Here is a 12893-nt window from a genome sequence, read left to right as displayed (position 1 = left end):
CAGATCTAAAGAACCCGACGGACTCATCCGTTCACAGCCCCTTCACCAAGCGTCAGGCTTTCACGCCAGCCTCAGCGATGATGGAGGTGTTCATGCAGGACAAGCAGCCTGTGGTGACAGCCTCTACAACGGCACCGCCTCCCCCGTCTTCCCCTCTGCCCAGCAAAACCAACCCTGTTCCCCAGATGTCCCCGGGGTCATCGGACAACCAGTCCTCCAGTCCCCAGCCAGTGCAGCAGAAGCTCAAGCAGCAGAAGAAGAAAGCCTCCTTGACATCTAAGGTATGGGGTGTGCAGGGAGGTGGCAGCAGGATCGAGGCAGAGCTGTGTTGGAGTTGTAGCAGCCTCCCACCCTGTTAATGGGAGTGGAGCTGGATTTGACTACCCTGAGTTGGATTAGGCTCTTCGTTGGCTTCTGTGTTCCAGGCTGAACAGATTCATGTTCACAGCGTAATCCGGAGCGCCCAGAGCACCTGCAGACTACAGGGGAGAGCGTGTTCGAAATTCCAGCAGGGTGAGGGTGGGTGTCACGGAAGTCAAGTCTGGGGTTCTCAGTATCTCACTCTCTGACTGCAGAGTTGTAACCCTGCAGACATCCGTGTAGGTGAGCCCCTGTGGCCTGATCCCTGTATTCTGGGGCTGCTGGTCAGCTGACCTACCTCTAGCATCGTGACACTGAAGTGTGGGGTGGGCTGAGGTCAGGGCCCTCCTGTGCACAGGTCGAATTTTCTCTGCCCGCTTCAGTCTGATTTGTTGTTCAAGGCGGTTGTCCCTGCAGGACGCTCGCGCGAAGTCCCTTTTGCCCAGTTCGGTTGTCCTTGCAGTGACTTGCCTCTCAGGGACCCCTCCTTCCTTTGCAGATTCCTGCTCTCGCGGTGGAAATGCCTGGCTCAGCAGATATCTCAGGGCTAAACCTGCAGTTTGGGGCATTACAGTTTGGTTCGGAGCCTGTTCTCTCGGAGTACGAATCAACGCCCACGACGAGCGCCTCTGTGAGCCAGTCTCAAAGCAGCCTCTACACCAGCACTGCGAGGTAAAGGCCTGGGGCGCGCAGGGAAACACCCCAATGCCCATGGTGGACAGAGGCAGGTAGCACTTGCTCCTTAGCCATTAGGGGCAGCCTTGCTTCCAGCTCCGTCTGGGTTTCAATGGACCTGCTATAAAGAGCCTCTATGCTCTAACCCGTTGCAGGGTCAGGAGGAGAAACAGCTTCACCCTTACCATAGGGGCACCTTGTTTGTACTGCTGAGATTCTGGAGTCTCCTGTACCAGCCACAGCACAGTGGGGCGGGAGTTTCCTTGGTGTCCAAGCTGCCTGTGTCAATGAGCTGACCCTGCAGCCTGCTCCGGGAGCTCCTGAACTATACTGCATACCAGTAGACCCTTTCTGGCTGGTCTCATAGCCATAAAGGGGGGACAGCGTATGCAACAGTAAACAGTTAAGCTGCCAGCGGACTCATTCAGACAAACCTATGGCTGATTGGCCTGCGGTACTTAAACAGAAAGTAAATTCGGGCAGGTTTCCTGCTGCCGTTAAACCACTCCCTGCGAATAATGAGAGGGGAACCCCAGCACAACTGCGCCTTGTTCCAGGTGAACAGGTTCAGTGTGCCGCCTTCTTCACACTATAAATACAGACTGTGGAGACTTCTGTAGCAAACCGGGAGAGAGCTGAGCATGTCTGTCCGTTCAGACTGAGCGTGCCTTGTCAAATGGAAGGGTTCTCACCCCAGGCTGACTAGCTGATCCTCCTTCGGGAGCTGCTGCCACTCCCAGTCCCTGGCATCCCTTATTGCGCAACAACATTGCCCTGATGTAATGCTGAACAGGAAGCGTTGGCCCTTTTGTCCCGGCGGAGTTACTGGAGATGTCTGGCATTCAGGCCGGGGAGTGGAGGAAGCAGTCATGGTTTGTGAGAGTAAATGGGCCCTCAGGAGCTCTAATGTAAACAGTGACTTACAGCTGAGCTGCCTGCCCCAGCCCCTTCCTGTGCAAGGTCCGTGGCACAGTAATTCCCAAGGGTTTCAGTGACGTCTGGGTTCTGTGCGTTTACTGCTCAGAGCTGGGTGGAAGAGCTGGGGAAGACCTGTAACGTTCGGCAGTTCCTCCTCCAGCCATTGCCGTGTGTCCCCGGTTTATGTGCTTGTCCAGTCTGATTTTACATAGATTTATATCCTCTCTCCTTATCAAACCTCTGAGTTTGTCAGAAAGGGGAAAACTTGCCTGGATTTTTCACGCTTAGTTTTATTCCGAGCATTACAGAACTGTTAGCCTAGAGATACTCAGACCTCAGTGGTTCAGGAGCCAAATTAGCCATCAGCATTACCTAAGAGTCAGTTGTGGGAATTCATGTTTCATTTACTAGAGTGCTATAAATTCATATTTAAACAGCCTGGCCGGGGAAATGTATACAATTCTCACAGCAAAATGACTGACCAAGTATTATTATTTTATCAACTACAGCTGGTTAATAACATAGTAAAAGCATCCTGATTGGTTAATAACTTTAGTTAGTGATTAAATCGCACAGGGTTTTAATATAATGTGCTGCAGATAGCTGCAGGCGATCCATTAAAGAGCTGCTGCAAGCCTCACTCTGAGTATCCCTGCATTAGCCAGTCCTCACAGCCTCCTCCTAAGTACTAGCTCCATTTTATGGGTGGGAAAAGGAAGCCCAGAGAGATGAAGTGACTTGGCCTGGGCCACGCAGAGAGTCAGTAGCAGTCAGAACTTGGTCGTTCCTGGCTTCCAGTCCAGTGCTCAGTCCACAGCACCACAAGCCTTTTTCAGTGAGAGTCTCTCTCTGGCTGGGCCGTCCCTCTCCTGGCTGCACTTCTCTGCTGGGTTTGAGCAGCTACATTGGTTAGCACATTTAAGCAAAGGCTCGAGGCTGCCAGCCCAGCAGGGTCATTTTGGAGAGAAAATAAACGCCTTCCTTTCTTTCTGTGTAGTGAATCTTCGTCCAATCAAAGCCAGGAGTCTGGTTACCAGGGCGGCACAATACAGACAGCAACGTATACCTCCCAGAACAGCGCTCAGGGACCACTGTATGAACAGAGATCCACCCAGACCAGGCGATACCCAAACTCCATCTCCTCCTCGCCCCAGAAAGACCTGACCCAGGCCAAGGTAGGGAGCTGGCTTTGACTGCCTTCCGGGGCCAGCGCATCCCCTCTCGGTGGTGCTGTCTTACCGTGGCAGAGTGTGAAACCCTGTGTGGAGGGTTGGCTGTAATTCTGCAGCACAGGAAAGGTGTAAGAGAAATCAAAAAGCTGATAACTGGGCCCTGCAGCTCACGGCAGAGGGAGAGCCGAGTGCCCAGCTTTGCTGGCTTGCTATGGAAAAGCCCTCTCCTCTTCCTGAGCTAGGGGGTAGCTGCTGTGCAGAGGTGGAGCGGCTGTCATCACCACAGGATGTGATGGTTGTCTGCAAACTGGCCTTGCTCAGGACTGAAGGAGGAGAGGTGGGAGTGGGTCACTTTAAATGGAGAGGTGAGGGAGGAAACCCGTGATTCCACTGTAACTTCCTTGCAAAATCTGCCCCACCAGCTAGTGGCAGGGGCTGTCAATATTTGTTGTAAATTGGAGCTTTATTGTTCATTTAGCCCCAAGTAGGCATAGGTGTAATCCGGGCCTTGTAGCTGCAGTGCGGCCCCCTGGGTGCTGGTGTGGAGGGTGCGTTTGCAGTGCCAACAGTGGATGATCTAGTTATTTCTTGGGATGGGGAATGTGTGGGATTTTCTCTTTCCTTCCCGTGATCCCTAGTGTCTCCCCTCTCTCTGGCCTAGGGCTGCACACAGCGTCCTGGAGCCTGCCACGCCACACCTGGGTCAGTTGCTGAGAGGGCTGGTGCTGCTGCTTGGAGAGTCTGTCCCTTTCTGGTCTTCCCTGCAGGCTGCTCGGGGTGGCCTGGTGACCTCTCTGGGTGGGGTGGGAGAATTGCCTCGAGGATCCTTTAGTGTCGCCTCTTGTCTTGTGGAATCTGATAAATGTACTGAGAACCCCTCACCAGTTGGTCACATGTCATGTGCCTGCCAAATGCACTGGTATCAAGCGTCCCAGCGCTGAGATTTGTTCGCCTGCAGTGAAATTCACTGGTGGCCAAATGAAAACTGACAGCCAGTTCTGCTTTGCACACGCACCTGTGGTACTCACCGCAGAAGGGTAGTGCTGAGGTTGAGACTGTAGCATGATTCCAGAAGGGCTTGTACATTCCTATGGATCACAAAACTATCCAGAGTGGGAATAGTTAATGGAAACATCTGTGTTGGAGGCGATGCAGACCTCTTGATCAGCGCTTGAGCCGGTCTCTACTAGGGATTAGGAGGTTTCTTGCACCTTCCTCTGAAGCATCTGGTACTGCCCATGGTCCGAGGGGAGCCTGAACGAGGTTAGCCTTGTGTCTGATCCAGTCTGACAATTCGTACGGTCACAAGTCTGCTCCGGGAGCTATTGTGTGAGCCTGGAGGGGAGTGAAACAAATGCAGAGGGGTCAGTGAGGACAAGCCGCAGCCTTTACCGAACTCTCCCCTTTCTTTTCCAGAATGGTTTCAGCTCTGTGCAGCCCACACAGTTACAAACCACGCAGGCCGTCGAAGGTGAGTGCCAGCATGACATGCGGGGGGTTGGGTTTGCTCACACCACACGTGCCCTTGTGCTCCTTTGGGGGTTGTGAGCAGCAGGCTTGATCCAGGCTGGCAGAAAATCCTCACCTTGCTGGCCCGCTCTGTGCTGCTTGTTTGATTGGCTTACCCTAAAATGTTCTGTCTTTTACCACTTGCCTCTGTGACTTTGGGCAGGTCACTTAACTTGTGTGCCTGTGAAGTGGGACAGTCTATTCCCGATGATGATCCTTGGCCCTTAGCAAGGGCTTTTCATTCCTAGATCTCAGCTCTGTGTGAAGCTGGAGAAGGATCACTGCTTCCGTTTTACAGTTGAGGGAAACTGAGGCACAGAGGTGCAGTGGCTTGACCATGGTCATGCAGCAGAGCCAGAAGTAAGCCCCAGGTCTCCCATCTCCTAGTTCTGTGCTCTCGCCGCCAGTTCATGCTGCATCCCCTTCCTCCACGGGCTGTTGGGAGGGGGAATGTTTACAGGTGGAAAGTGCTGGTGTTCTTCCAGTGCTCAGAAGGCCCCTAACCACAGCTTTCATTCATAGGTGCTCCAGGCCCTGTGGTGAAATCAGATTCCCCCTCTGCCCCCAATATCGCACCTCTGAACGATGCAGTATCAGCATCATCCCTGCTGACAACAGCCAGTCAGCACTCATCAGCTCTGAGTAGCCTGAACCACGCTGAGGAGCTCCCCAGTACGACCACCGCCCAACTCAGCAGGTGAGCTTGGGGCATGCCAATCGCTGGAGAAGCAGAATGCTAGGCCCTGTACAGAAATGGTGAGTGGAGGGGACCACTTGCTGCCCATGTGGGGATGCGGCACCCCTCCTCTCTCCAGAGGGGCCTCCAGGATCCCCTCACTCCGACACCATGTGATGGAGCTTCAGTCATTCTTGGCAAGAAAAGGTGCCCCTTCCCCTACCTGGCCAAGGCGTCAGGGAAGCACTGGCTCCACCAAGGAAAGTGCTGTCAGGGGACCTTCCCCTGAAATGTCCCGTGCTGTTTGCCTGGGAAGCAAGCTCAGCTTTGCTGCCAGGGGCTGGACTGCACCTGGCTTCCAGTCTTGTTGCTCTCTCCACGTCTATTGTCCATCCCAAACGCAGTCCGGTCCTGGCACCTGACGTTTCCTGTGGAGGAAGATAATGGCGCTGTGTGGTAGCACTGGAGGGGGAGTGGAGCCCTGCTGTCTAACTCTGCGGTTGGCTTGACAGCTTTTTTTCTCCTCCTGCAGCACGTTACCCACCCAGCAGAACAGCCTCTCCTCGTCCACGTCCTCTGGGCGCACGTCAGCGTCAACTCTGCTGGTGAGTCCAGATGCTGCAGTGCAGATCGGCTGAGGCACTGAGCGCCCGTGACTCCGGCCCCGCTCACTGGAAATGTGGGTGCACCGTCCCCTGGGAAAGCCAGGCCCCGGTGCAGCAGCAGGCGATGTGTAGAACATAGATCTGGTGGCAGAACTGCCCACAGCCAAGTAACGGGGGCAGCCAGTCAGTCTGAGATGGGGCGGGGCTCAGCCAGGTTGGCCATGGAGGGGGCTGGGTGGCGATCTAAAGGTTATGGGGGGGGGGCATTTGTTTCAATATATTGCATGCCTGTCCGTGGCTCCAGGCAAGAGGAGGCCGTGCCTGTTTGTCGCATACCAATAGCTCCTTACTAGCTTGCTGTAGCCATTAAGGGAGGAGCGTATGCCACAGAAACCCGGAGTTGCAACCAGATGCAGTCAGACTAGACTGTGGCTGATTGAACTGCAGCGCTCCGACATACCGACTGCTGGCAGTGCTGAAATCCTGGGCCCAGACACCGCTCTCCTGGGATTGCTCTGGAGCTGCCCTCGGCATGTTTAAATCCCCGGCGCAGGCTCCGGACTGTTTGCTTATGGGAGCAGGGGAGGGTCTGGTTTCATTGGAAGCATCAGGGGGCTGCGTGTTCCTGGGACATTGCTCTTACCCCGGTAACACGTGGGATGAGCGGTCCCTTTCTCCTGGTCTCTCTTGCAGTGCTATATTGTTCCCTGTGTGCTGGGGCAGGCTCCGGGCTCGCTTAGGGGTTTTGCTCCCTTTTTAATTGTGGGTCCTTTCAGTACTGCCCCTTCCAGACCGAAGGGCCTTTTCACCCTGTATCAGTAGCTTGAAGAGCCTTGAGTCTCGGGGGTGGTTTTTCATGCTGGCTGTTGGGCAGCCAGTTCCCCAGATTGTGTCTGCGGCCGTTCGAGGATCTCACCTGAGTCTGAACAGGGAACCTGCCAGAGGGACGGTGACGGGGTGTGAAGAGTCAACAGCGTCTTGCTTCAGTGGATTTTCTCCCCCCTCTTCCCCTTGTCATTGTTCCCCAGCTGCCCGTTTGGGGGTGCTGGAGGGGTAGGGGAGCCCTTAAAACCTGGGACCGTAAGATTTGCCCTGGTGGCTGAGGGGAGGTTTCGGGCGGGTTTTGTTTTCCTAGTGTAGGTAAACTCCTCCACCTTGTGACTTTGGGAGCTGCTGCGCTGGGTTTCCCTGGCTGCATTTCGTTCTGCCCGCAGCCACGTGGTACTGTTCGCTAGCCGGAGCCGTGTAACTAAAACCAGGCCTGCGCATTGGGAGAGCCGCATGCCCAGTGCACCAGCAAAGCCATCTCGCTGCTGCAGTTAGGGGTTTCCAGGTCCAGACAGCTGTTTGCACCCTCCCCCCTGCATACTGCTCCTGCGGGGGGGTGGTTCACCCCCGCTTGGCTACGTGGAGACTGCCTGGGCCTCTAACTCTTTCTCTCCCCACCCCCCCTTTAGCACACTAGTGTGGAGAGTGAAGCAAGCCTCCATTCTTCTGCTAGCACTTTTTCCACCTCCTCCAGCACAGTCTCGGCTGCCCCACCTGTGGTCAGCGTCTCCTCCAGTCTGAACAGCGTCAGCAGCCTGGGCCTGAGCCTCGGCAGCAACTCCACCGTGACGGCCTCCACGCGCAGCTCTGTGGCCACAACATCAGGTGCTGGCGGGGGGGGCGAGAAGCTGATCTGGTACTGGGGGAGGGGAGGGCTGCTGGGGGGGGGCAAGAAGCTGATCTGGTACGGGGGGCGGGGCAAGAAGCTGATCTGGTACTGGGGGGTGGGGGGGCTGCCTGTGGTGGGGGAGGGCGAGAAGCTGATCTGATCAGTGCTTGTTTCACTGTGTCACTGTGTTTTCCTCCTTCAGGAAAAGCCCCTCCCAACCTCCCTCCTGGAGTTCCACCATTGTTGCCTAATCCGTACATCATGGCTCCAGGGCTCTTACATGCCTATCCGGTGAGTGGGGCTCCGGGGAGCCGGCTGCAGAGGTGCGGCTCCGGGGAGCCGGCTGCAGAGGTGCGGCATGCCAGTAGATCCTTCCTAGCTCTCTCTGTAGCTAGCAAGGAGGGACAGTGCATGCCAGAGGAATCAGAGTTGGTACCAGATGCAGTCAAGCAGACACCACCTGGTTGAACTTGCAACATAAAACTCTTACAAAAGCTAATCAATGGGGCTCAGCTAGGTGGGAGGCCCCTGGACTGTGAAAGGGCCCTGCGGGAGGGAGCAAGCAATGTTTGTCTGCAGGGGTAAGTGTCACTTGGTGGAGATGACTGCAGGGGTGTTCACTCTGTCAGCGTCGCTAACCTCCAGCAAGTAGGGCATGTACAGACCCCCCCCCACCCCCATGCAATGCAGAGTGAGGAGCCCTGGTTCCCAGCCTGGTCAGCCAGCAGCACCTATTGATCCAAGGTCCCTGGGAGCAGAGGTTTGGAGCAGTGCCAGCTCCTTGGGGGGTTAACGTGCAAACAGCTGGAATGGGAAGTGGGCAGCAGTGGGGCACTAGGACTCACCACAGAGCTTTCTCCTTGCGGTAGAGAAGCAGGAGCCCTGGAGCACTGATTGCAGTGCCTGTACTGGGGGATGGTCCCAGGAGCTGGGGACCAGGGTGACAGACTGAACCAAAGAGCTTAGCCGAGGTGCTCAGCTTTTCCATACCAGCCACCGTTCTGTCTGGTGGTTGTGAGGTGCCCCTCTCGGTCAGGAGCCCACAAGCTTAGCTCTGTGTGTGTGTGTGTGTGTGTGTGTGTGTGTGTGTGTGTGTGTGTGTGTGTGTGAGAGAGAAACTAGAGAAGTGACACATGTGCGTATACAACTTCTGCAAACTACTTACAAGCAGGGATTGTCCCACTGATATTTGATGAGCCCTAGAATCCCACGTGGCACCACATCGCACAGCAGCGAACTAGAGATCTTTGGCCAGGTCCCGTAGCAGTTTCTCTCTTTCCAGTCACTCTGTCTCTTGTTGTCATGGGGGGGCTGGTCTTCATCCGTGGTCAGATAATTATATGGACATGGTCTGCCATGGCTGCTTGGTAATGAGCTGCACGATTTGTGTACCTAACGCAATCTCCTGCTCCTTTCTTAGCCACAAGTGTATGGTTATGACGACTTGCAGATGCTTCAGACGAGATTCCCATTGGTGAGTACGTAAAATAAGATCTGGAAGGCACTTCTCTAATCCTAGCAGCTGGCCTGCGTCTCTGGACCTAACCAGTGAATCCAGACAGGCATGCCAGGTTGTAAAGTATTGGTGAGAGACTAGCAAAATGGGATTCTGTATGTATACAGCTGTGGTGCTTTCTGTAGAGGTCAGTCTAATCAATTTGATCAGTTCAGCTCCTCCACGTGTTCTCGGGCACTTGGGAATCAGTAGCATTAATTATTGGGAGAGTAGGTTTATGAAGCCGAGTCCAAGCAAGCCGAGCTCTGCTCACTGTGAGCGGCGGATGGTGCTGGCTAGACTGACTTTCTCCAGAGATAGAGGGACTGCTTGCCCCGGGGATATGGCACGTGTTCTGCAGAAGGGAAGTTATTCTTGTTCCCGTGGCTGTGATGCTGCAGGTACAGTCCTGGTCCTTTAAAGAGCATGCATACCAGTAGACCTTTTCTAGCTCTTCTAATGGCCAGACAGGGGGGATGGTAAATGCAAGAGCAAATCCGGAGTTGCTACCAGATGCGATCAGCCTACCATGTGACTGATCTGAATTGCATGACTCCAACACGCTGGGCTGTTGCAGCCTGGAAATCCTGTTTCTCCAAGAGGCCCACCTTTGTAACAGTATGTAGCTCATTGCGCTTTCTCCGTGTCTCTTTCAGGATTATTACAGCATCCCATTCCCTACCCCCACCACCCCGCTGACTGGAAGAGATGGCACCCTGAGCAGCAATCCGTATTCTGGTAGGAGAGAGGCCCTCATCCCTCGTCTTTGGGGTGGCTGGGCTATAGTGTGAGCACTGGGGCGGTGTTTTCTTCTGAAAGCAAAATCTCCATGTGCGTGAGGTGTTAACACTGCACCTGGAAGCAGCCAAGCAGGGGAGCGCTTCGATTCTGGATGCTCCACGTGGAGCCTCTCCAGCTCAGCCTGGTGTGTCTCTCCCAATGAGTGTGTGGCATTTCCTGTGCTTTGCTCACCCTGCACTTAACCTGCCGTGCTAGGGAAGGGCTTTGACATCAGCCATTTGTTTCTGAGCCGACTCGAACTCCTGCTGTTCGTTGTAGCTTCCTGTGCACTGCCCCACTGGGACTAGCACTGCGTGGTTCTATCCTCGGGAGTGTGGGGCTGGCTAGCGGAGCAGGCACTACCTGCGGCTTGCGGTGGTTATCCAGCTTAGTGGCTTTATTCTCTTTTGGTTCCTCTGACAATCCCGTTTCTGGTGTGACCATGACTGGACACCTCATTGCAGTAAAATATCTAGAGAGATCCATTGAGCAGGCCGATGAAGAGCTGCCTGTCTGGCTTGGCAAAGCAGTGTCTAAGCAGGGGAAGGTACAGTTGGCAGATACTTGGAGGGGGTAGAAACATAGGAGGGACAGGAACGCTGAGAGGTAACCGCATGGAATTCAGACTGAATAGCTAGAAAATCAGCTCTTTTTGGCCGGGGAAGAGTGTCCCAAGGGAAGAGTCAGGTGGGGCATTTAAAATCTTGACTGGGCAACACACTAGCAAATGCGCCCTAGGGGCCAGTCCAGAGCTGGAATTAGGAGGGGCCACCTGGCCTAAAAGGGGCTTTCCGTCCCAACTCCAGCACTGGGGCCTGCAATTCGCTCCTTTAGCCGCCTGTCTTTGCTTTCCTGGGCATCGCTTCTCCTCCTGCTTCAGCCCGCTGAGCTCAGAATCCCAGCCCCAGGCTGATGGGCTGTCGCATGCCTAATTTGCCAAGTTAGCACTGGAGCCATAATTGGCGTTTGTGGTTGTCCTGGAGCTGGCTCTCTGCAGAAGTCACTGCCTTACTGTGTGCACTCTGAATGGGGAGAGTGTTTGCAGGGAAGAGCAAGCAGGTGCTCTTAAAGAAATGCAAATCGAGGCTTCCCAGACCCCTCGGCCTGTGCGCAGTCTGCAGGGCCAGCTGCTGGCAGGAGCAGAGGAAGTGATATTTGCGAGTATTCTCTGCAGGTCATTGGGCCCCTGCAAGGTTCTGGTTCTCTGCCATGGCGTGGAGAGGACGGAGGTGTGAGCAGCACTGTAAAAAGAAACTATTCACATCTTCAGCTAGTCAGTAGCTGACTCCCACGTTCAGCGAGATCCGAGCACCGGGCAGCTACTGGCTGACGGGGCAGGGCTCTTAGGGTCTGTCTACACTGCACTTTAGACACCCGCAGCTGGCCTGGGCCAGCTGACTCAGGCTAAGGGGCCGTTGAACAGCGGTGAGATGCTTGGGCTGCAGCCTGAGGTCTGAGACCCTCCCACCTTGCAAGGGCCTAGAGCCCGGGCTGCAGTCCAAACGCCTACACTGCCGTTAAACAGCCCATGAGCCCGCAGGCCCCCTGGCGTACACCTACCCTTGCAGCTTGGGATCGCTAGTGAGCTGCTGCTTTGTCCTGGGCCTGTTCCAAGCTTCGTTTGGAATTGCCATAAACTCCGGGACTCTACTTGCGAGATCCTGGCGCTCAGGCTGCGAGTGGGGCCTGTAGGAGTCTCTCCGACAAACCCCAGTGTGGGTGGGTCTCGCTCGCCCTGTGCGGGGCTTGGAGTGTGAAGGCCATAGGCTGCTATAAGGGCTTGAAGCACTTTGGCAGGACACTACGTCGTGTAGTTTAGCCCCTGGGGAGCTGGTTACAGGAACCCCTCTCCCTTTGGGGTCTGCTTGCCGGTGGGTTGTGAGGGGCACAGAGGACAGGGGCTTTGGGGAAAGCAGTTGGTTTAGTAACCGTCCAGCCTTGCGTCCTGCGTGGCTGCTGTGTGCAGAGGGGTCCGAAATGAGTTCTTTCCGTGTACCAGGCCCCTCTGATTTAATGGCTTGGAATCCTCGAAGGATCATCTGGAGGTTGGGGCAGGGGCCTGCGTTGTGTTCCTGGCTCTGCAGCTGTCTCTCTGTGAGCCTGGGCAAGCCAGCTCCCCTCCCTGAGCCTCGCGCAGCAGGGCTAAGGCTCACCTGTCCCCCACGGGGGGTTGAGGCCGGTTGTTGGCAAAGTTCTTTGAGATCCTTGTGAAAGGTGACAGTGCAAAGCAGTCGCTCACGTGTCTGTCACTCAGCCCGGTGGCCTCGTTCCCACCTGTATCCCTCCCCGCTCCAGGTGACCTCACGAAGTTCGGCCGAGGCGACGCCTCCTCCCCTGCTCCAGCAACAACTCTGGCGCAGCCTCAGCAGAGCCAGACGCAGACGCACCATACCACGCAGCAGACGTTCCTGAACCCAGCTCTGCCTCCTGGCTACAGTTACACCAGTCTGCCATACTACACAGGGGTACCAGGGCTCCCCAGTACCTTCCAGTATGGGCCCGCCGTGTTCCCTGTGAGTGCTCCCCCTTCCCACGCCTCGGGGGGAGGGGCAGGGCGTAGGAGCCTGGCTGGCCCCGTGCTCACCGTCCTGGCCCCTTCCTTTCTCTAGGTCGCTCCTACCTCTTCCAAGCAGCATGGTGTGAATGTCAGCGTCAACGCATCAGCAACCCCTTTCCAGCAGCCCAGCGGCTATGGCTCTCATGGATACAGCACTGGTAAGAGACATTCGGTGGCCAGTCAGTCGGTACGCCTGTAACATGTGGAGGGTTTTCAGGGGGTCACAGGAGAGGAACCGGGCAATTGTCCTGGGCTGGAACAGACTAGTCCACTGAGCCTGCCTGCTCTGGGCTGCTGGGCCGTCACAGATGATGCCTTTCGGCATTGGGTCTCTCCAGGCTACTGTTGGAAACAAAGTGCTGCTGCAGTCTGGACAAACACCACTTTCAATCCCAGGCCGGGAGATCCATCAGAAATCATCCTTGTGTCGGACTGTGCCAAACGTCCTGGGACTGACTTCAAGAGCCCTGGAGCTGGAGTGGCCGCTTA

The 12893-nt window shown here is 55.5% G+C and overlaps 1 protein-coding gene and 1 non-coding gene across 5 annotated transcripts in view; both read left to right on the top strand.

Moving 5' to 3' along the window:
- UBAP2L (ubiquitin associated protein 2 like) overlaps nt 1–12893 on the top strand; it is a 43226-nt gene that overhangs the window by 24077 nt on the left and 6256 nt on the right. For all 4 annotated transcript variants that reach the window (XM_065419862.1, XM_065419861.1, XM_065419860.1 and 1 more), the window contains exons 14-25: nt 4–281; nt 860–1032; nt 2951–3128; nt 4542–4596; nt 5157–5331; nt 5843–5915; nt 7373–7568; nt 7775–7863; nt 8993–9046; nt 9724–9805; nt 12143–12360; nt 12457–12562. In XM_065419862.1, coding sequence (XP_065275934.1) covers nt 4–281; nt 860–1032; nt 2951–3128; nt 4542–4596; nt 5157–5331; nt 5843–5915; nt 7373–7568; nt 7775–7863; nt 8993–9046; nt 9724–9805; nt 12143–12360; nt 12457–12562 — 1677 coding nt within the window. The remainder of the gene's footprint in view (nt 1–3; nt 282–859; nt 1033–2950; nt 3129–4541; nt 4597–5156; nt 5332–5842; nt 5916–7372; nt 7569–7774; nt 7864–8992; nt 9047–9723; nt 9806–12142; nt 12361–12456; nt 12563–12893) is intronic.
- LOC135892860 (small nucleolar RNA SNORA58) lies at nt 9494–9631 on the top strand. Its single transcript, XR_010562314.1, has one exon. It is a non-coding gene; the product is annotated as a small nucleolar RNA SNORA58 (small nucleolar RNA).

The sequence above is a fragment of the Emys orbicularis genome, chromosome 20 (assembly GCF_028017835.1).
Source record: "Emys orbicularis isolate rEmyOrb1 chromosome 20, rEmyOrb1.hap1, whole genome shotgun sequence".
NCBI lineage: Eukaryota > Metazoa > Chordata > Testudines > Emydidae > Emys > Emys orbicularis.
This window is presented reverse-complemented; position numbering and strand designations above follow the sequence as displayed.